The following is a 23,868-nucleotide window of genomic DNA, read 5'->3' on the forward strand; positions in this document are numbered from 1 at the left end:
AGAGATTTCCCCGTATAAATACGTGTTGACCATGTGAGTACGTATTAATACTTCATTATATTTTTTATGCATGCCAAGTTGTGCACGATATGTGGTGCATATTTTCAATGCTTTTATTTTATAAGTATGATTTGCTTCAACAGTTAATCTATATTGCAAATGGTCAGTATTTTAAGAAATAAATGTTATATAGTCAATTTTCTAAATGCACATAAAATATCATTGTGTCACATACACGTGACATTCACATTGTTCACGGATAGATTTGAACCATTTATAAAACTTATTTATATATTATTTAATAGTTTTAACTAATTAAAATGTAATTTTTAAATCTTAAAACGTACCACCTAAAGTGAATTATATATTGACTATTTAGACGAGGATTAAGTACTACCAATGACTTCGTTCTCTTAATTTATAATGTATAAAATATTATTAAATTATTAAATAATATAATATTTGAAGGGAGCACATAAAATTAGATTAAGGATACATCTGCCACATATTAGCTGTCCATCAAATTAATGTATATCATCGAACCAAAATATGGAACATCTTATCGCCAATAGTGGGACCCAGTATCCTACGGTAGATTGACGTGTAGGGCTAACTGGCATTAATACTAATTTAATAAATTTATAATCGGACCATCAAAGTACCTTTTTTTCTAATGAGTACTCGCAATCGTAGAAATTTACGACGAATCAAAGTTTTAAGCGTACGGCGTCGTGTAGGTTTAATTTTGGTTTAAAAAACTCCATGGTCCTTATATTATTTTAAAGTTTAAAGATTAGTAATTATGCTAATATATTTTTTGATTAAATCATTGTGCTTATATAAATATCATATTTAATACAAATATAATTTTAATTATACTTTGTGAATTAATATAAATATATTTTAATTTTTATTATGTATGGCATATTTAATCTAATGTCCTTTAGGGTACTTTTCTATTTTTATCGTACCATAATCATCGGATTTAAATTTAAACACATAATTCACTACTGATTTTAAACTCACCGTTACAATATTAATCTCACAGTTACAATAACTAATCTCATCATAATTAATATATTTGAATTTAAACATATAATTTATCATTAATTTTAAATTTACTATTGCAATATTAAATCTCACTATCATAATAACTAATTTTACCGTAATAACTCTTTTTAATCTCATTAGAATTAATTACACTGCCCATCCAAAAAATATTTAAATACTAAGTTATTATAAAATAAAAACATCTAATAAATTTACATATTAAATAATTAGTCATCTAATTTAAAAATACAAAACAAATAGATTGATATAAAAATTATTATTTTAAGGATAATTTTATCTAAAATAACATAAATTGATAAATATTATTTTTATTTGGTGGTAATGAACAAATTAAATATAATTATATTTTTTAAAAATTATTTTCCTGATAATAATATACTTTTTTGTGGATGAACGCACACGAAATGATATAAGTCAAAAATAAAAAATTAATCTAAAATCCCTTTAAAATCACAAAAATTTAAATTAATATAATAAAAAATATATTTTAATCCTTAAAATTTTATGATTTTATTATAACCTTTTAGAAAATTCTAAATTTACCCCTGACCAGGCGCCTACCTACAATGATCTAAAATTTCAACTTGATTTTATTTAGAAATATTGGAAAATAAATAAAGGCCTACAAAAACGATAAACTAATTAAATTAAAAAAGTACAGTCTCTAATACTTTAAATATATTTCATTTCATCCCCTTCTATCTTCTCCCCTCTCTTTTTTGTGTTTTTGCTTGATTCAGTGCCACTGTTTTTCATCTCTCTGCACATCAGAATAGAACAGATAAAATTCACGAAATTTATAAATTTTGTGTTTTTGGGCAGTGTTAATTCACTGCTTGAGAACATCCCATTTGTATTTAGAAACAAATTGGAAGTTATTAATCCATTATATCCCTTCTTTCTTCTTTTGTTTGTTTGGGTTTCTTCCGATCGAGAGAAGCTGCGCGAAATTAGGATTCTGGCGTTGAAATGTGGGTAAAAAAATTAGTTTTATTGATTGTTAAGTCTACTGAAGAATCGAGAAAGATTGTATGTAGTTAGAAGAGCTAGTATTTACTATTTGGATCTTAATGGAGCTCAGAATCCGTTTTGGACCAACAGCTATAAACAGATTTGGTTTCAAGCTTCGCTTTGCCGCCGTTGTATTCAAGGTAAAGGTTGGATTTCACTTTTATTTTTTAACAATAAAAAAACTATTAAACTGTAAAAAAAATGTTGCTAAACTGGTGTTTTATATGAATGTAAAGAAAATTTCTTGATTGGTTCCTCGTATAAAGATGATTCCCTCTGGTACTTCATAGTAGTTTGATGTATACGTAGTTAATTCTACTTATGAATTACTTTCCTTTTTCCGTGGTTGCTTTCCTTTTCTGGAAGCTGTTCACTAAGGGTTACTTGTTTGGCAAAATCTGCTCTTTTACTTTAATGAACTATTGAAAATTTGAGAAGTAGCTGGGACTTGTAAACTTGCTGCTTTTGCCATTCCCCCGATTTTTTTTTTCACTTTTGAATTATTTGAAGTTGAAATTTTTGTGGTCAACTCTGCTTCAATTAGCTAAATTGGAGCTCATGATTTGCAAAAAGTTAATCTTTGAACTCGTATTAGCCATTCCTAATTTTGTTTTATTAGATCCGTTGTTGCATAGATTCTTTGCTTTCTGATTTCGGGATTTCTTGATTGTGCCCTTCTCTTTAAAACTCAGACTTTTCTGGTTTCTAGTGCAGATTTTATTGACACTCTTGTGGTTTGGAGCTTCTACAGCAAAATTTAGGGAGCAGCATCCGCAATGGGAAGTCCTAAAAAGAGGAAGTAGTGAAAATATTGTCTCACACTCATGTATTCATGACCAGATAATTAAGCAGAGGACGCGACCAGGTCGTTACATTTATTTGGTTACCCCTCAAATTTATGATCATTCCGATAACTCAAATCATCTTCATCACAAAGGAAGGTCGCTGCTTGAGGTTCCTGAATTGCTTGGGCATACAAATGATGCTAAGAAACCTATAAGAATATATTTGAATTATGATGCAGTTGGCCACTCCCAGGATAGAGATTGTCAAAAAGTTGGTGACATTGTGAAGGTGGGTGGTTTTGTTTCCTTGTAAACCCTCTAGCACTGTTTGTCTGGTCAAGATTGTGAATCTGATGTTGGGTACTTGGTGTTTATTTTTTTGTGTTTTTTCTGTTCCTTTGGTTTTTATTTTACCAGCTCGGGGAGCCTCCTGTGGGTTCTCCTCCTGGATCTCCCTCCTGCAATCCTCATGGTGGTCCTCCAATTTATGGTGACTGTTGGTATAATTGCACCTTTGATGATATATCTGGGGAGGACAAACGTCATCGCCTTCGCAAGGTTTCACTTTATATATTTTACAAATGCACTTGCTTTTGTTTGAGTTATGTATGATTAATCACTTGCTAACTTTTGAAAGGAATTTAATGAAGGCTCTAGGGCAGACAGCTGACTGGTTTGAGAGAGCCTTGGCCGTAGAGCCTGTGAAAGGGAATTTGAGATTGAGTGGATATTCTGCATGCGGACAAGATGGAGGTGTGCAACTTCCACACAAATATATTGAAGGTATCTCATTGCAGTTCCATTACTTTGTTTAGACCTTATATTCATCTTGAGCATGGTCTCTAAAGAGTAGTTTCCTTTAAGGTTCATTCTTTTGTATTTGTACTAAAGAGTATTTATTAATCTTTAAAATTTCTTGCAGAGGGTGTAGTTGATGCAGACTTGGTCCTGCTTGTGACTACAAGACCTACCACTGGCAACACTTTGGCATGGGCAGTAGCATGTGAACGTGATCAATGGGGCCGTGCAATTGCTGGTAATTTATTGTTTTTCCATCTCACAAGTGGAACATGTGGCTGCTATGTGCGGTAGAAATCTAAAATCAGAAGCAACGGGGAACTTGTATTTTGTAGGACATGTGAACGTTGCTCCTCGGCATTTAACAGCTGAAGCAGAGACTTTACTTTCAGCCACTCTTATCCACGAGGTTTGACGATTATTCTTTCATGTTAATTTCATAAGTATAGAAGAAAATTTCATTCCTAATCACCCTCTTTATTTTAATCCAGGTTATGCATGTTCTTGGCTTTGACCCGCATGCTTTTGCTCACTTTAGAGATGAGAGAAAAAGGAGGCGTAGTAAGGTAATTGCATGACATTTATATTTAATATGCGCTTGATACACTATTGTGATAAACTTTATGAAGTCAAAGCTCAAACCCTAAAAAATGTTGTTGCCTTTGAAATTGGAGTTTGGTTGAAGTTTTAGTACTTTGTATTTTTTACAAATGCTTTTGAGACTTTGTTGCTTATGTCTTGCTACCAATATGAATCTTTTTTTACCATCCTAGTATTTCATGGACCCAATTTAGAACCTCACTATGAGACAGTCATCTCTATGTGCATTTTGCAGGTTACTGAACAAATCATGGATGAAAAGCTTGGGAGGATGGTAACTCGTGTGGTGCTTCCACGTGTTGTCATGCACTCACGACATCATTATGGGGTATTGTGAACTTCTCTGTTGTTTTGAATTTTGTGACTTTAGATTGCTGAAAAACAAAATAAGAAAATCAAGGAAATGGTTAATAGCACTATTGACAGGCATTTTCAGAAAATTTTACGGGCTTAGAGCTAGAAGATGGGGGAGGACGTGGCACGTCTGGTATTCACTTCTGTCCCTGTTATTTTTGTCTCTCCCCTTTCTATTGAGGCATTGATTGTAGATTTTTAACTCATGGAAACTATCTAAAAATTAGTGTAAAATACGTAATATGATTCTTAATAGAAGATACAACAGTATAACACTTTGATCCTTAATGTTTGAGGGATGACTTGGCTCCAGGGTCTCATTGGGAAAAGAGGCTTTTGATGAACGAGATAATGACGGGATCTGTGGATACAAGATCAGTAGTTTCAAAAATGACTTTGGCTTTGTTGGAGGATAGTGGATGGTATCAAGCTAACTACAGCATGGCAGATCATCTTGATTGGGGTCGCAACCAAGGAACCGATTTTGTTACTTCTCCTTGTAATCTCTGGAAGGGGGCTTATCGTTGCAACACTACCAATTTTTCCGGTTGTACATATAACAGGGAAGCAGAGGGTTACTGCCCTATTGTAACTTATAGCAGAGACCTACCTAAATGGGCTCAGTATTTTCCTCAGGCTAACAAGGGTAATTTTCTCATTTGGTTCTTTTTATCTGTCTAATTTTGTTTTTTCTGATCTATTTATATGACCCATACACCCTAGTAATTATTTGTGAAGATTGAATAATCAATCCATTGACATATGAAATTTTGAATAAGTTGCACATGAAGCAAAGTTATTTTCAGTTTTGGTTTGCATCTAAATGTACTTGTTAAAAGTGATACTCATGTACTTCATGCAATTTTAAGTATGCTAGGGAATGAAATGGTTTGAAGATACGAGCATTGAATGCTATCATTTTAATACTATCAACATTATTGAATTTTTACTTCGGTCCTCTCGTAAGCTATGTGAACTTCTTTACTGATCCTTGCAGGTGGTCAGTCTTCGCTGGCTGATTATTGCACATACTTTGTGGCTTACTCTGATGGATCCTGTACGGACACTAACAGTGCAAGAGCCCCAGACAGAATGTTAGGTGAAGTGAGAGGGAGTAACTCCAGGTGAATTTTGACCTTAAAATTTTCAGTGGAACACAGTTTAAACTTCTTACCTGAGACACAGTTTGACCTTATGAGGAAATGGCTGATCAATATTCTTTTGTGATGAATAGGTGCATGTCTTCTTCCTTAGTACGTACTGGTTTTGTACGGGGTTCTATGACCCAAGGAAATGGTTGTTATCAGCACAGATGTGTAAATAACTCTTTAGAGGTATGGAATCGTGTTTGTAAAGCCAAGTTTTGATAAAAGTAGCCTTGTAGCTTGAGAGTTATGATCATTGTGGGCTGTAATCTTATCTTTTCAGCGTATAGTTCTTTGGCAATTGTTCATTTGCTGCAACGCCCAAATTACAATAAATCTTTTTCAATAATGGCCTGGCTGAATGAAGACACCTGTTTATAACAGTAAATGTGAAATCTGGCAAAGAAGCACTGGCTCATTGAAGTTTATCTGTAATTTTGTTAACAATTGTTCTTTCTAGGTTGCTGTGGATGGTATTTGGAAAGTATGTCCAGAAGCTGGTGGACCAGTTCAGTTCCCTGGATTTAATGGTAGTTTTCATCTGCTGACTTTTTATTCAATATGATCCTATCTATACGCGATAGTAATTCTTTTTCCATTTTATCTGCAGGAGAACTGATTTGTCCTGCTTACCATGAAATCTGTAGCACTCCTGCTGCTTCTGTGTCAGGGCAATGTGCCAATTCTTGTAATCTTAATGGTGACTGTGTTGATGGAAAATGTCATTGCTTCCTTGGATTTCAGGGTCATGATTGTTGTAAAAGTGAGTGCAAGGATCCTTCTTTATTCCATTATTTAGCTTTGTGTAAGACAATATTTCATATATGAATTCTCTCCTGAACTGATCCTTTAAAACAAAAACTGATGCTATTTTCCTTTGTCCTCTTGTCTTATAAATTCAAGGATCTTGCCCTAACAATTGCAATGGGCGTGGAAAGTGCCTATCAAATGGGGTTTGTGAATGTGAAAATGGGCATACCGGTATTGATTGCTCAACAGGTATAGTAATTATTCATTATATTTGGAAAATATTCTTACTGATGCTGTATAGTATTATTCTATCGTTTTGATGATTTTTATGTACTGATTTACTTGGAATTATATGCAGCTGCCTGCGATGAACAATGCAGCCTTCATGGTGGGGTCTGTGACAATGGGGTTTGCGAGTTTCGCTGCTCTGACTATGCAGGCTACACATGCCAGAATAGCTCCTCTCTCCTCTCAAGTCTTTCAGTATGCAAAAATGTGTTGGAGAGGGAGTTGTCCGGGCAACACTGTGCACCCAGTGAGGCAAGTATCTTACAGCAGCTCGAAGAAGTTGTTGTCATGCCCAATTACCACCGACTGTTCCCCAGTGGTGCTCGAAAGTTATTTAACAATCTCTTTGGGAGCCGCTACTGTGATGCAGCTGCCAAGCAACTAGCCTGCTGGGTAAATTTACTCATCCTTGCTCTTCTATTTCCCCATTGGTAGCCAATCACAGGAGTTGAACTCTAAAATGCTTTCTCTGTGTGATACCAGATTTCGATCCAAAAATGTGATGATGGGGACAACAGACTACGGGTATGCCATTCAGCATGCCAGTCATATAATTTAGCATGTGGAGCATCATTAGACTGCTCAGACCAAACTCTATTTAGTAGAGAAGAGGAAGGCGAGGGCCAATGCACCGGCTCGGGTGAGATGAAGCTTTCGTGGTTTAATCGGTTGCGGACTAGTTTATTTTCAAGCAATACATCTTTGAAAGGAATATCTATAGGGTATAGGCAGTCATAACCCCTCTCTCTTTTTCTAACGCCAATCCCCTCTTCTCCCCGTCTAATTTTGGCTTGTAATTTTTCTAGGGTTCTAGTATAGGAAAGTTGGCACATTGTGTCCCAAGTGTAGAGTTTGTTTTTTTCTTTCGCCCAAAGTCAATTTGAAAATTTGGGAATGTTCAGGCTTCTCAAGATGAAAGCCACGTGTAGAGAAAACTGAAAATGTATTTGCTAAAAAGAGAGAAAAAGAAAAGAGGAATCTCTTTTGATGTTTGGCCGAAGGCCTTGAAAGGAAAGGAAATCTATCATAAATTTTCTACCTGTGCCACACTCTCTCTTATCCAATGGTTATTGATCCATTAATCTAGGAAATTTAGGTAGTATTTCTCCTGGCAATGATTAGGCAGTAATTGTTTTGTAATGTAATAAAAAAAGTAATAGATCTTAATATTTAATGTTGTAAACAAAATTAAAATCCAAGTACACAATAAAGGATGAACAGTAGCGTAAAACACTAAAATAAATAAATATTCATCGTGGATAGTAGGACAGCAAAGCATGCAGAGTGTAGCTACAGTGGCTCACGCAAAGCTTATGGCATCTCTTATTTCTTGGTTCTTGAACATCATTAGATTGGTGAAGAATGCATACACATCACGGGACTTACTCACCAAACATACCAACCACCATCTTTATATCTCACACAAGTTCTTAACTAAATCTATTTCTGACAAATTAAGTAAACTATTGATTTCGATATTTATAACTTGAAAAATCTTACAATCCAATCAAAGTTTAGACCATAATATAACGAGCAAAACCGAATTAAACACCATCAGAACCATGTGTCATGATGTTCATGACCCGGTCGGACAAAATGTAATCACATAGTCAGACGCGATACAGGTCATGGTACTGGTGGCGTCATCGTAGGCATAACTGTAAGCCGTGGGGCATGCATTCTTGAACAACTGCGAGTACTCGGTCGGTGAGCATGACTGAGGTGTAGAATGGTCGCCGGTGCAGTAATATTCCGGCGTGTTGAAAGCGGCACAGGCGCTTTTACAAGCAATGACTGAACCCGAATCCAACATCTGTAACTCAGCGGGGCAATCTATATTGAGATCCTTGACACAACTTGCGTATTGGCATGTCCCTGTGCCACCAACGGCCTTCACTGCTAACCCAAGGTTGTAACCATCCACCAGACTAACGTCGTAAAAGTCCTTATTATTACTTCCATTAAGGGTGAACTCCACCAGGGAAACGGGTGGCTCACCACCACCGGCACACTTTAACCCGCCACCGCAGTTGCCGGTTACACATTTGTCAGAGCCAGAGTTGTCGAATTTGCAGCCGGTTCGACCCCAAAAGCGACCAGATCAACCGGGTGGAGCCTGGAATTGAGATGATGAACCAGGTGCCAATGCAAAACCACCACCACCAATGGCGGGACCTTTTCCGGCCAGAGAACCAGGCCATACAGTGAAATTACAACGATTTTCGATAGTAAAAAGGGTAGCCGAAGAGAATGTCGCCCCTGAAATCGGTGTTATAAGCAAAACCGAGTCAATGTTTTTTCTTTATTCGAACCAAAAACTTGAAACATCCAGTGGGTAATGATTCTAAAACGGAAAAGATAAAAACTTTTATTAAAAAAAAACAGATAAGAAAAATGTCCTAAAGCAATACATTTACCAAATGAGACGTGATTCAGCAGAAAAAGAAAATAAACCACAGGGGAATTCGCCATTGTTCTTTTGTGAGGAAGGAGAGATTGAGTAAAATGGAACCGAGATGATGTGCGAATCTACATAGAACGTTATCGTATTTATATTAGGCCGGCTCGGTTCCACTACCCCATAAATTTTGTTAACAAAGATATAAAATTTGTCCCATCTTTTCGTGAACAAGATTAGATTTTTTCACACAGAAATTACAAATATTATATTTTTGGTTTAAGAGAATAAACTCTACGCTTTCTTTCTCTTTCAGTGAAGACGATGTACATTCATTGAGGTACAAATCGGTGACGTCACGTTTTTTTTTTTTTGATAATTCATCAATTTTATTATCTAAAGAAGCATAAAATACTATAAAAAAATACCGATCTCAACACCTAATGTACAAACTACATACAAAAAAATATCAGATCAGTTCTAATATAAACCCCATGAAGTACAAAGGTTAGAGTTAACTCTATCAGTCCTATTAATATTTTTCCCCCTAAGCTTGATTCCTACAAATTCTTTGATGTAAATCAGGAGATCATCATTGGCTCGGTGGTATCCTCTAAATATTCGTTTGTTACGCTCCTCTCACAAAAGGTATAAAGAAGCACACGTTTTCTTTTACCTCTACTCTTTTTATATTAAAAGTTTTTTCACCCACCTTTTCATGAACCGAATCGCTAAGTTCTTGCATTAAATTTTGTGAAGCTAAGAAAGACGGATCTCTATTAAGATTGAAGGTCTATCGATGAAATATGTATTTTTTATATTTAAGATTGGGATGTTTCCTTCATCTAAAAAAAAAGACATTACTCAATTCCTAGTCTTAGTAACTTGTAAATAATCAAATCAGTTTAGATTTTTCAAAACGACATCCAATGTCATATTATTGGGCACGTGAGATGGACAGTTTTAGGCATACATAAGATGCCGAGAAAAAGATTCAGACTACCTCCGATTCTGAACACGCCCTTATAGCCCACTTAACCACCATCACCACGTGCTTGCTTCCACACTTCCCACTACTACTCTTCCCCCCAGAATCTTTCTTAATTAATCCATAATAACCCTCTCTAAACTCTATTTAACCCACTAAATCTATTCTTACTTCTATATCATCCCCCCTTTTTATCATGTTTTCGGCCATGGGGTTTAGTTGTGGCCGTTATCATAATTTTTATCATGTAATAGGGTAGAGTAGGTGAATTTGAATTGGACCAAATAAGTTTGTAACTAAGAATCTAGCCCATTGAGACCTCCATCCATATAGGCAGGTTTTAATTGGCCCTATAAAAGATCTATACGATAAAAATGATGATGGATATGCCAGTGTGGCAGTGTTTGTTTCCATCCATAGACTACTTTCAAATAGAGCCGATATGGCCCTCACTGCTTCCACCTAGGGATGGCAAGCGGGTATAATTTCGTAGATTCCGTACCGTATACGTTTCAATTGGGGCGGGGATGGTATAATTTTAGTGGGTAGTGGGCGGGTGTGGATTTAGAAAGTGGTACCCGTCGCGGGTAGTGGGCGGGTAATGGGTTTGAGACCTTACCCGCCCCGCATCCGCACCGCATCCACCCGCCCCGCATCCGCCCTCCCCACATCCGCCCGCCTAACTAAATATCCATTAAATTTTGGACCATTCTGAATTTAGGTGTAATTTTAAGAGACTAATTTTATAAATCCTAATATTGTATAAGATATAACTTGTAATTTAACCAAGTATTAGGGATAAGTTTATGCATAAATTTTTTTCTTTCAAACCTCTTGTCTTCACTCTCCAACTTATTCATGTATGTTTCTTCCCTTTTTACTTGAAATTTAATTTTTGTAAGAGTCATTTTCGTAGTCATTTCGTTTTAAGCTCCTCTGCATTTAGTTTTAAGAGTTTAATTTTTATTTGCTCGTACTGATTTTTAATTATTTTTTAGATTCATCTTAATGTTTGTTTTAAGCTTAATTTCTTAATGTTCTACAAATCAATATCTTGTGACTGAGCACCCACGTTTTTGGCTAACAGAGTCAGATCGTTGCTTCTCAAATCTCTATTTTTAACGCCACTGAATAGAATTAAGTGTTTCACATGTGCTTCACAAACCTCCATTTTTAACGCCATTGAAACTGACTTTTTCAAATTCAAATTTCAACCGAGTATTTTGCAATACTGGTGTTTTATTATGGTGTTTTATGAGAATGATGATTGTAATACTGGAGTATCAGATAATCATTTATGTTTGTCACAAATATTGCTTGAAATTTTATAATGTTGTGCCAAAGAACAAAAATATTATGTGTTTGTCATTTATGTTTCTAGACTTTAATTATGTCTTTTATTATGATGTTTTATGTACTTTAAGATCTATATTAACACTTAACTCAGATAATCATTAGTTTATTTTATTATGTTTCTTAATAGATGTGTTTGTTTTATGTTTGTTGCTTATGTATAACTTAAGTTTGTTGTCAGGCGGGTCTAGCCGGGTACTTCTCCAATGGGTAGTGGGTGTGGGGGATAGATTTGAGAATGTACCCGCGTGGGCGGGTGTGGATTTGAAAATTTTTACCCATCATGGGTGGTGGGCGGGTGGTGGATTGAAAAATATTAGGTGGGTATGGAGATGGGGGAGGGGGTATTCGCACCCGACCCGCCCGTTTGCCATCCCTACTTCCACCCAACCTGATTTTTATATTTTTCGTCTTTACTCTAGTTTTTAGTTTAGTTATTGAAAAAATATATAATTCTAAGTTAAGGAATAATAATTCAGTTTTTCTATATACTCTTTTATAAATTTAACTATTAAAATTATTATCTAATTGCATACTTGAAACGAATATGAATAAATACTATCAAATATTTATTTTTCAAATTCATATAACTTATATAGATGTGGAATATGAGTTTAGATATCTAAATCTGACTCGAGATAAGGGGTGTTTAACGAGTTGAGTAGCTCGTGAGCAGCTCGAGCTCAACTCGGTAAACGCTCAACTCGAGTTGGCTCGACTCAAACTCAAACTCGACTCGAGACCTTAACGAGTTGAGCCAAACAAAGTATAACTCGACTTGACAAGTAAGCGAGCAGCTCGATAATTTTTTAAAATATATTTTTAGTAATTACTTCAAAATTATTTCATTCAAAAAATAAATCTAAATAATAATTATTAATTTATTCTTATCAAAAAAATAATTATTAATTTATTAATAAATAATAAAAAAATAATAAGTTAACTAATCTGTTATATTTTATTAAATAATAAAATATTATTAATTAACAATATTACTTTAATACAAAAAAAGCTCAACCCTAATATCCTCATATAGTGTTAGTAAATTTTATTTTTAGTTAAAAATATAAGGTAATTTTTTTAGTGAGCTTAACTAGTAACAAGTCGAGTTGAGCATCAAATTTTTTTAACGAGCACGAGCCTAGCACAATTTTAAAGAGCTTAACGAGGAACGAGTCGAGTCCAGCAGCAAATATTTTTTAATGAGCACGAGTCGAGCACTGCCCAACTCATGATCGACTCGCTCGATAAACACCATTTGGTTATTTGACATATAATTTTTTATAGATTCATATATCAACAGATAATAATATTTAAATAATTTATAAATAAAAATATATATATATTTTTGAACAAATTTAAATAATTTTAAAAAACATTGCCTTTAAAAATTTAGGGCAGCTCATTTATGCCGACTTTTACGACCCCTCTGCTGCCGGTGACCCTTGGAATTAATAAACTTGTTACGTTCAGCGTTTAATTTTTAAAAATAATTATTTACTCTGTTTTATGTTTTATCATAGATCACTGCATCCGGCATGTTACAGGGATGGGTCGAGGGTATGATCAAAATGATAAGCCATAATTTTCCCAACTCACTTAAATTGCATACATTTATGCCAAAAGCTGCTCATGCCATAACTCATCCACCAATAAACTTGTAAATCACAGAACACCAACTCCAGACAAAACCTTAAACAACAGGTATATAATCTAATAATAAATTCTTAAATGTTTATTTATTTATTTTACCAACCAGCTCTGCGGGTCTTAGATATATACTCTGCAAATATTTTCAAGTATCTAATGCTTAAATGTTACGCTTATCTACAGTAAGAATATCAGAATACATATATATATATATATATTTGAATTGAAAAGAGTGTTCAAATTACATTAATTACAAAGATAAGGAGGACCGTATGTATCTCTAACTAATAATTCTAGAATTGTCGAAAGAGCATGCTCAAGTAATGAAATATCAGTGAAACAGTATGAGTCTCTGAGAGGCTAAGATGAGTCAGTTTATATGTAATTTTGTTCGTTTCTCTTAGAATCCATTAAAGAGACGTCCAACATTTTTGTCAAAGTCTTTTAATAGTACAAACTAAGAATAAATGAATCAGTATGTTATAGTACTTTATTTAATTATAATACAATTTTTTATTTAATTAATAAACTATAAATATACAATTTTTTATAATACAGTTTACCTGTAATATAATTTTTTTATTTAATTATAATACACTTTTTTATTTAATTATAATACAATTTTTAGTAGTACAAACACGAAGATTTTTTTATTTGTAATAACAATAAGGAGAAGAAACTTCAAGAAAGTCAGATGGTGGGTTCGTGTATGGTGATCACTTCAATCAAAATTTTTATAGTAAGAGAGCTGTTTTCGGATGGCCGATGAAATTTCATGATTTAATTTTGTTTAATAACAATAGATATGCCTTAATTTGTACATAATCAAATATAATACATTATAACCGCATCAGATTATTCAAAAAATTCCTTTTAATACAAAGCATAATGCGTAATCACACTTACATATTGAGAAATTATAAACATTGAGATTTGGATATAAGTTTATTGAATATTATTTTGTAAAAGAGATTGCATGAATTTAGAGAGGCACTTGCGATCAGGTTAAATTAATGAATGCTGATTAGGATGAAGATTAATCATCACACTATTTAAAAACATAATAAGTACGACGTGTTTATTTTATGGATTATTATTTGATATATACATATAATTTATATAAATTAAATTCTAAATTTCAGAATTATAATTTTAAACTTAAATATTAATAATACATGTGACAATAATTTCATTTTATAAAATAAATATATTTTAATAAATTTAATCAAATGTATTGTATTTGGAATTTATATTTACAGGTTTATATAAAAAATACAAAATAGGATATAAAAGGCAAATTCCGATACAATAAAGATATTTGATGTGCAATTTCGAAATTGATTGATAGTTTTTGGGTGGAATTTGTGTTATACGTGGAAATGGCTGGAAAGACATTGACGAGATTCTTTAACGCACATGAATAAAGTCTAGGGCAGACATTTGACAACATTCAAACTTTTATTCATTAAGTTAAAGGTTACTTCCCTGTTAAGAGAACAATGGTTTCGAATTAGAACAAGAAGAAAGAAGAGAGCTTCCCTTATCAATTTTGATTTATTCATTAATTTAATTAGTGGACCGTGATTATTTTTGTAATATGGTTTGTGTATTTTACTTATTTCAGTAAAGTCTTTCGTTTGTTTAATAATAAGATAAATAGCTACTAATTTTAGTGCATGCATTGGAATTGGATAACATACATTTAAATAAATGAATAATGAATAACTATTTGATTGCGATGATATAATTTTTAATTTTATAAATGAATTAAATATTTTTATTAATATTTAAAAATATGTTAAACTTTTATTAAAATGCATAATTTAATGTAAAATAAAAATAAAATGATATTCTTTTAATACACCATACATTTACTTGCTTGCCGCGTGGATGATATTTTGAGAGTAAGTTGTACATTGCTTCGAGCTCTTTTGACAATCCTTGCTTGCCGCGTGGCAATACTTTTGAAAGTTGTACAGTTGTGATGATCAAATTTTCAAAGCGTGTAGGTCCTACTTTTTCATGCCGGCTGGGTACGGTTGATATGATTGATAGGTAAGCATGAGATAGTTAAATTCGACTTGGATAACTTTTATTTTTTCTATTATTTATTAATTTTAATTATATGTTTTAAAAATTAATTTATTCTCGGTTTCTTAAAAAAATAATTTATTTTATAATTTTTGATGTTATTTTATAATCGGTAATATTATTGTTAGTCTAATAGGCTGAGACATTATATTTCTTAAGCAAGATTAAGGGTTCAAATCCTGACGTTTGCGAATAGATCAACCTGGGTTAGGAGGGTCACCCTTGTTTCTACAATACCCGATTTAGATTAATCGATTAATAAATCGGATATCAATAATTAATTAAAAAATAATTTATTTGTAATAATCTAGTATCTTATATTAACTATAATTTAATCTATATATAACATTTTATGAATTATGTATCAAGGAATAAATTTTTTTGACACAGTTAAGGGATAAATTTCATCAAGTGATTTGGTGCTCCGTTTTCCATTAATGACATAGGAAAAATAGGTTCAATTTTCCTTAATTTTATTTTTCTATCTCTTAATTATGGATAAATACACAAATAGTCTATCGATTATAGGACATTGTCTTATTAAGTCATTCGACTATTAAAATTATAAAGTGATTATCTAACTATATACGTTATTTTATTGAGTTATCGACTATTAAAAGTTACAAAATGATCACCAATTATTCATTTGTTCCAAACCTATCCTTTTCTGTTAAAAAGATGACGGTCGTCTGAGCTAGATGTTAACATGTTGATTGAGATCATATTTTAAAAATATCTACTGACATAGTCGTTACTTTTAAGCACTACCTCGACGACGTAGCGTTTTAAGCACTGACTCAACGACATAATATAAATAGAGAGTCAATCAAAAGATATAACTTAAATGGTTATGAGATTAAATTTTGTTATATCACAATCAACAAGTTAATCTCAATCTCAGATGACCATTAATTTTTAAACGAAAAAATGATGAGTTTGAAGCATATGAATAATCATGTGACTATTTTGTAACCTTTAATAGTTGGAGGACCTTAACAATGCAAAACTCTATAATTGATAGACTATTTTGTAACCTTTAATAGTTTGAGGACTCAACAAAACAACACCTTATAATTTGAGGACAATTTATATACTTTACGCTTAATTATTATCAACAGAATCTATATATAATTTAGGGATCATTTAAATAGTTGTCTTTTCATTTTATTTGGAGGGAGTTGATGCTGTAGTTAAAGCATGAGGTTGATTGGGCTGCTTGACAGGTAATGCAATGGGCTTTTGAGTTCTGCTGTTCAGTTCATCAACAGCTCTAAACTCGTAGCCGAAATTTGTATTTTGCATGTTCTTTGATAGGAAAGGAGACTCGACTTATTCTTAGGGCCCAGAGATAACCATGCCCTACACCCAGGGGTGGAGGCATGATTTTATCTTATTTTAGGGGAAGTGAACATAAAAAGTTATATTAGAAATTCAAAAAATATAAAATTAAAAAAATTCAAAAGGTATGAAACTAAATCATCGATACAAATTACAAAAATATAATTTAATTTAAATTATATAGGAGTTTGAATTTTCTAGAGAGTGCGATCCCCTCCGATGTTTCCATGTCCTGACCTAGAAGCCAAGCAAAGGTTGTGGTCCTTGTAAGGTTTCAATCATGCTGAAGTATTAAAACAAAAAGAGAGAACATGAATTAGATTTTTAATCGTTAAACAGTTTACACGGGTTCGTTGTGGACCATGGATCAAGTCATTTTGATAGTCGACGAATATTGTATTCGACTAAACTAGTGAATCATGGTCTTAAAAATTATAAAATTGTTGTCTTTACAACATAAAATCAGGAATAATCCTTGACGTATTGCAACTATGATTTTTATACAAATGAAGCAGGGGGAAATATTTTGTATCCTACTTGGGGCGTTGCTATACGAGTCAACAAAATTTTAATTTATCTGCATTTTTAATGACATTAAAAACGCGTTTTTACTCTTTCAACATTAATCCCTGAAGGCAGCAACCCCCATTCTTCAACTTCCTTCTCTGATCAGCAAACCATTTTCACCATGAATCACTTCCTTTTCTGCTTCTTCCTCCTTAATCTTTTCAATGTATGCATGAATGCTCAACAAAATTACTCTGGCGACTTGGCTTTGGATTGCGGCAACATCGATGAATCAGGCGCTCCTTCAGACTTTCTTTACACTTGCAATGGCCAACGTCGAAATTGCCTTGCTTTTCTTATCTACAAGGCTGAACCTCCTTTTAACTCGGTTCCCAGCATTTCAAATCTCGCATCTACGAGCCAGGCAGCAGTTGCTACCATCAATAATGTGACTGAGGATGCAACGTTCCCAACCGGGAAAGAGGTAATCATCCCTGTAAATTGTTTCTGTTTAGGCCGGTACTATCAGGCGAACACCACGTTTCACATCTCGAACGTCTATGGCATTTATTATACCATAGCAACCAAGGCATATCAGGGATTAATCACATGCAGTTCCCTTAAACGAGCTAATCCACTGAGTGAATACGGATTGGTTCCTGGAACCGAGTTGAAAGTTCCACTTCGATGTGCTTGTCCGACCCGTGATCAAACCAAGAGTGGAACCAAGTATCTATTAACTTACTCTGTCAACAAGGAAGATACTGTTCCAGGTATAAGTGATAGATTCAATGTGAGCCAAAAAAGCATTAATGATGCAAATGGTTTGGTAGAGAAGCAAACTATTTTCCCTTCCACAACAATCCTAATTCCCTTGCCAACAGCGCCTTCAAGTTCACAAACTATAATTCACAAGGACCAACCACTTGATTCACCTCAACTATTTGACAAACACCCAAAAAGCCATAGATCGAAGCGCAAATTGTATGAGGAAGTTGGAATTGCAGCAGCTTGTTTCGTGCTTGTTCTTATCATCATCCTGTTCTTTACTTTTATGTTCAATAAGAGAAAGGATGGAGTTCTTGAAAGTAGCAATGAAAGAAACAATAATTATGTATTACCTGCAGCCAAACTCCGTATCGAAATTGCGAGATTGGACCAAGGTTTAAGAGTGTTTACATTCAAGGAGATAAAGAAAGCTACACGAAATTTCAGTTCCAAGAACAGAATAAACGGTTCTGTCTATTCTGGTGGTTTCCGTGGGAAAATTCTGGCTGTTAAAAGAATGAGACGAGATGTATCCAAGGAGATACAATTGTTGAAGAATATCAATCATTTCAATCTGATAAAGCTTCAAGGAGTAAGTGAAAACGATGGAATTTTCTATCTTGTTTTCGAGTATATGAAAAAAGGGTCTCTGAGGGATTGGCTTTGCAATGAAAGCAGTGGCGAGACTGGAAGCTGGATAAGGAGGATTCAGATTGCTTTGGATGTTGCTAATGGGCTTTACTATCTTCACAGTTTCACCAAACCTGCCTATGTACATGGGGACATCAAGAGTAGTAATGTTCTGCTAAACAATAATCTAAGGGCCAAGATTGCAAACTTCAGCCTCGCAAGAGCAGCAGTGAATGAAAAGAGCAGCATCGGTTATACAAGTTTGATTTCAGGGACTAGAGGTTATATCGCCCGAGAGTTTATTGAGACAGGGCAGGTCACTTCCAAGATTGATGTCTTTGCTTTCGGAGTTGTGCTATTAGAACTGATCACTGGAAAATATGCGATCGTTACACAAGATAGAAGAGAAGTACTGCTATCAGAAACCGTTGTTTCCATCATGGAAAAAGACGGTGCTGAAGCTGAGCTCGATTCCTTCATCGATCCTAGGCTAAAATGCGACAACTGGACAGAGTTTGCACTGCAGATGGCTCAATTAAGTGTAGCCTGCTTGACAGAAGAACCCAGAAAGAGACCAAGCATGGAGGAAGTAGTGTCAGTTTTGTCCAAAATTCAAACAAACAAATACTAAATAGGCGCATTGTCAGATTACATGAAAGAATTTTCTTAATAAATGGAATCTTTAAATAATTGTCCTCAAAAAGGGTCCAAACAATAAACTAACTATATAAAAAAAATGAAGAATGGCACCGACAGCCACAAGGAATGAAAAATTGAAATACTTCTAAAACTACTCTATAGAGGCATGAATGTTATCCTATGTGCTAGGAGCCTTTGGTTCTAAAAGGAAAAGGCCCAGCTTTAACTCTCTGAAAGAATAGGGAAACATGATTCAGAATTCGGGGTTTAGGATTTCATTTTGGGAACCTCCCCGTCACCCGAATATGTTCAAGGGTTCTTCTAATTTGGTGCTTGAAGAACTCCCCAAGCTTCCTGTCTAATTGAGATCTTTTGCCCTTTTTTAATCTACTACTCGTAGCAGACAATGAAGTTTGAGGAGCATTGCTTGAAGCAGATTCGAGCTGGGTAAGTAACCACATGTGTGCTAACACCTGACAAATACCCTCCTCAACATCCTGACTAAGAGTCCGGAAACCTAACAACCAGCATATGTGTCACTGTTAGTGTCTCCAAAATGGGAAAATAACACATTTTTTACTACCTATGATGGAAACGGGACACACCTTGAAGTCGCATCCATGCATGCATCATCTCATGGGCTAAGATTGATCCAGTCAATAACCTAAATATATTCAAGATATCATGTTTGTATCAAATACATCAGCATCGCTTAAGTTACGGTACAAAGAGCAATCAAAATTTTGCATCAACTGCCACAGATATGCACACTTTGTTAAAGTGCAGGAAGAATTTCATAAATTAGAAAGACAAAGAAGAGGCTAATAGGACCGTAATTCTTCATTCAGTAGATGTTTACTGAATGAGAATACAGTCACCTATAAAATCAATTACAGCAAATAAATACCTTGGCAAGCCGTAAAGAATGAGAATTGCAGTCACATCACATCGACGTGTCAATTTGTAAGGTTCTGTTATCATGTTCATTGTACAGTTTCCTCTCCCAGATCTTGGTCGTCTTAGAATCTGATGATTTCAGATTGGAGATAGTATAAATCTTTTGAGAGAGAGAAAAACCAAGGCAAATTCTTAAGATCAAACATTAGAAAAATAGAATTTCAAATATTCTTACGGTGCTGATAGTTTGTTCCTCAGAAAGGCAGAGTCCTCTAGTCTCCGGCATATGATAATGGCCCTGCCCAAGACGAAACTTTTAGAATGCAATCATATCAAGAAGAGACAAACAACTGCTAGTGTGTATTTCCATTAAGCAGTCAACACAGTATTTCCTTGACATCTAGAAGCAGAAGGATGCCACAGTGCTTCATTAGCACTCAGACATGACTGAAAACATATATTACGCTGAACATTGTACAGCTAAGGAAGTCCTATAAATTACTCTTGATGTCATTATTTCAGCATTTTTGCCCTTACATTCTTTTCTCCCTCTCTGGCGTCATTCAAAGCATGCCTTTCCACCAGGAGTAACGGAACTTGCTGCTCCACCTTCATATTTAAGCCTTCATAAAATTCTTGTATATCTCGATAAAGGGGTTGGCAGTTCCTTGTATCCATAACTGCAGAGTCCAAACACTCTAGGCAGAGCTTCCGCCCATCGTTAAGGGCCACATATCCTGTGTTTTGTGACTGACATATGATAGGAAAAATGTATCAAATGTTTCTCTTATTCTTCAGAGATAGTAGCAGAGTTCAGAAACTTAAATATGCTTAGAAAGATGTGCATGTTTCATCATACTAACCTCCATTCGCTCACAGCTGCAGCATCGTGGAGTACCATCATGTTCATGAGAAGGGCAGTACTTTTGAATCCAAAAGGGATGTGCCCTATATTCAATAAGACCAGCTGTGTTTGTTGGGATCTGTCAAAAGCATATTTCCGGAAAGACAGTAGCAACAAGAAATGAGTGACACACTTAAGAACATTAGATTCACTTTTTCTTTCCTTTCTAAACTACTTAAAAACAGTGTAGGATAGAAGATTTGTAGCTGCCATGCAGAGGTTTTCTGTTTTCTGTAATTTCTTTTGTATCCATTCTACTAATTTCTATCATTAAAACTTGGAATCACATCCAAGGATATCAACTATAAACTGCACTTTCATAAAACTCTATTACACACTATTGATATGTGCGCATATGATCTTCAGGTTTTGGGTTTATTTAGCACTTAAAATTAATTATCAGGTAAGAACAACTGAAAAACCACTTGTGATATGGCATTGCCATAAATTCATCAAAAATATAACAAATGCACTGAAATATGCAGCAAATCATAAATATTTCCGACTTTAAAAGTTTATGCATTCAATGAAGTAGAAGCAACATAAATTTATAATGAAACGAACATCAAACCAATGCAGTAGAAATGCTTACAAAGTGGTTGCAGACTTCACATTTTGGATGGTACTGCTCCTTGTAACAAGATTTATGAAAACGGTAATTCCCAGACATAGAGAACTACAAAAGAAAGTATACATCTAAATTAGCTTATTTGTTAATCAAACAACTAGTGAAGGAACCAAAGATGGTAACACTGGTAGGCACCAAAATTTATACCTCATAATCAGAAATTGGGAGGTTGCAAGCATGGCAACAGAAACATTCCGGATGCCAAAATGCACTAAGGCAATTTAGAAATCTTCCATAACCAATCTCAGTATTGCAACCAGCACATATCCTACCAAAAAAGAAGAAAAATTGGTCATGGGAGAAAAAGGGATACGGAATCTAAGCTATATCAATAGGTCTTTGCATGAAATGCTTCATCACTGATGCCAATGGAAGCCCATGTTTGCAAATTGCAGGAATAAAAAGCTCAAAGATAATTCATATTTCAGCTCTATCTAAATGAAATAGTTATTGTAATTAATGGCATATTATGTACCTGTATCCCATCGGAAAATGGACTGGCATAGGTTGATAAGTATGTTGATTTTCATATTGTGGAGGAGGTTCAAAGTTCAAGCTTTCTTGTAGAGCTCCGCAATTTGCTCATCTTCCTTTAGTTGATATTCGTCATCTAACCAATAATATGAGAAACATAATATTTCAAATTATGGCATGTTAGAAATAAGAATAAATAGAGAATAAAATGAACATTTTATTGGGAACTATTTGCTGATGCCATAAAGTACAGCTGACAAGAACATTCACATAAAAGTCGTGTAGACATGCTACTGACCTTTTACTTTTCTCCCCTTCTGACTTCCCTCGAGAAGGGATAGGGCAATAGCACGATCTATCTCTTCATTCTCATGCTCCCGCCATGCGTCCTACATTCAAGGTTGAGACCAAGATATAACATAGAAAGTATATTTAGAAAACTAACTAAAATAGCTCAAACAACCCAATTAACCAATTCCTTCAATGGAGCATTTCGCAACAGCAGCGTTACAGAAAGTAGGACGGGACCAAATCATCAAAAAATGTTGAGAAAATATAAATAACAATAAAGATAAAAGGAAAACATTAACAGATGTAAATACCCCGAGTCAGAAGGTGTATAAAATGGAGGATCCTCAGCATAATGTCCATGATAACTTCTCTCTGAAGATTTATGCGTGCATCCCTCAAAAGCTTTTTTTATCCAATTCATAATGCAGAATGTTACCTGCAAATAGAACATGGATTCAAGCACATAAACATAGGTATCACGAAATCTACATTAAAAGTCCAAAATATGCAGTTAATTTAAAATATAAACCAAAATTTGAGTTACACAATTAATGCTAAGATAAATGAGAAAACAATATATACTTCTAACTGAAGAATCATCAATGAACAGAGCTTGACAAAGAGTCACCGCCCCAATATTGAAAATTATAAAAAGATTGGAGAAAATGCCAGAAAGCATCATTGTTTTGAGCCAAAACAACTAAAGAATAAAATGAAAAGCAGCCCAGATGAGAAGAATGCTAAAATACTCCGGATGCTACTCAAGCGAGGCAAGCAAACATTTTTTTTAGGGGGGGGGGGTGTTCATGCATATTCAACAATTGCCTACAACAAAGTATATCAGTTCTGCATTTGTCTTCAATACAAGCTAGTCAACCGAGTGTAATTGTAAATGATTGCAATCAAAATCACCAACCTGACATTGTACAAACCCAGAATGTTTAAGCTAAAAACGAGTGAAAAGGCATCCAGTTCCTCTCTAGATCAATTGAATATAAGGAGAGGCCGCAAGAAAAGGATGAAGAAAAAACTGATTCTTTCCAGCTTAGGATGACCATAAAATTCAGGACATGTAAAGACTGAATTGCAGGTTTCTAAAGAACAAAAGGTGAAGAATCAAACCAAGTGGATAAATGACTCACCTCAAATAAATCGGTAACCAACAGCAAAGGTCGGATGAAGACTACCGAAGCAATATCAAATAAGATCTCAAGATTAGCCCAAAAAAATTCAATCTTTCAGTCCTATAACGCTATATAGATTCCCCCGACTCTTTTCTTCTTTTCTTTTCTTTTTCTTAAAAAAAATTCTTTGTCGATCTCTTTTTCGTGTATAAAGAGATGCAGAGAACAGGGAAGAACAGTGACAGTTTTTTTATATTTCTTTGGATGATTGGATCCAAAGAAGAATATTACTACACCCAAGTTCCTCAAAGAAAACCGGAAACAAATGAAAAAGAGGAATTTCATTTAATACATCATTTAAAACGGTAATTGACGAGAACTGGAAG

The 23,868-nt window shown here is 34.3% G+C and overlaps 2 protein-coding genes and 2 pseudogenes across 2 annotated transcripts; 2 read left to right on the top strand and 2 right to left on the bottom strand.

The window, feature by feature from the left end:
- The first annotated feature begins 1,800 nt into the window (after nt 1-1,800).
- LOC120167576 lies at nt 1,801-7,762 on the top strand. Its single transcript, XM_039176550.1, has 17 exons — nt 1,801-2,222; nt 2,797-3,156; nt 3,285-3,425; nt 3,518-3,650; nt 3,790-3,903; nt 4,001-4,074; nt 4,157-4,231; nt 4,501-4,593; nt 4,692-4,752; nt 4,933-5,265; nt 5,617-5,743; nt 5,854-5,953; nt 6,225-6,294; nt 6,375-6,527; nt 6,668-6,763; nt 6,873-7,195; nt 7,286-7,762. The coding sequence occupies exons 1-17, from the start codon at nt 2,142-2,144 to the stop codon at nt 7,538-7,540; spliced, it is 2,589 nt and encodes an 862-aa protein (XP_039032481.1). The 5' UTR covers nt 1,801-2,141; the 3' UTR covers nt 7,541-7,762.
- Nucleotides 7,763-8,245: 483 nt separating this feature from the next.
- On the bottom strand, nt 8,246-9,386 carry LOC120167486 (annotated as a pseudogene).
- Nucleotides 9,387-17,249: 7,863 nt separating this feature from the next.
- LOC120167572 (protein LYK5-like) lies at nt 17,250-19,209 on the top strand. Its single transcript, XM_039176546.1, has one exon. The coding sequence runs from the start codon at nt 17,309-17,311 to the stop codon at nt 19,154-19,156; it is 1,848 nt and encodes a 615-aa protein (XP_039032477.1). The 5' UTR covers nt 17,250-17,308; the 3' UTR covers nt 19,157-19,209.
- Nucleotides 19,209-23,040, bottom strand: LOC120167621 (annotated as a pseudogene).
- Nucleotides 23,041-23,868: the final 828 nt, after the last annotated feature.

Source organism: Hibiscus syriacus, unplaced genomic scaffold (assembly GCF_006381635.1).
Source record: "Hibiscus syriacus cultivar Baekdansim isolate YM2019G1 unplaced genomic scaffold, ASM638163v2 tig00111689_pilon, whole genome shotgun sequence".
Classification (NCBI taxonomy): domain Eukaryota; kingdom Viridiplantae; phylum Streptophyta; class Magnoliopsida; order Malvales; family Malvaceae; genus Hibiscus; species Hibiscus syriacus.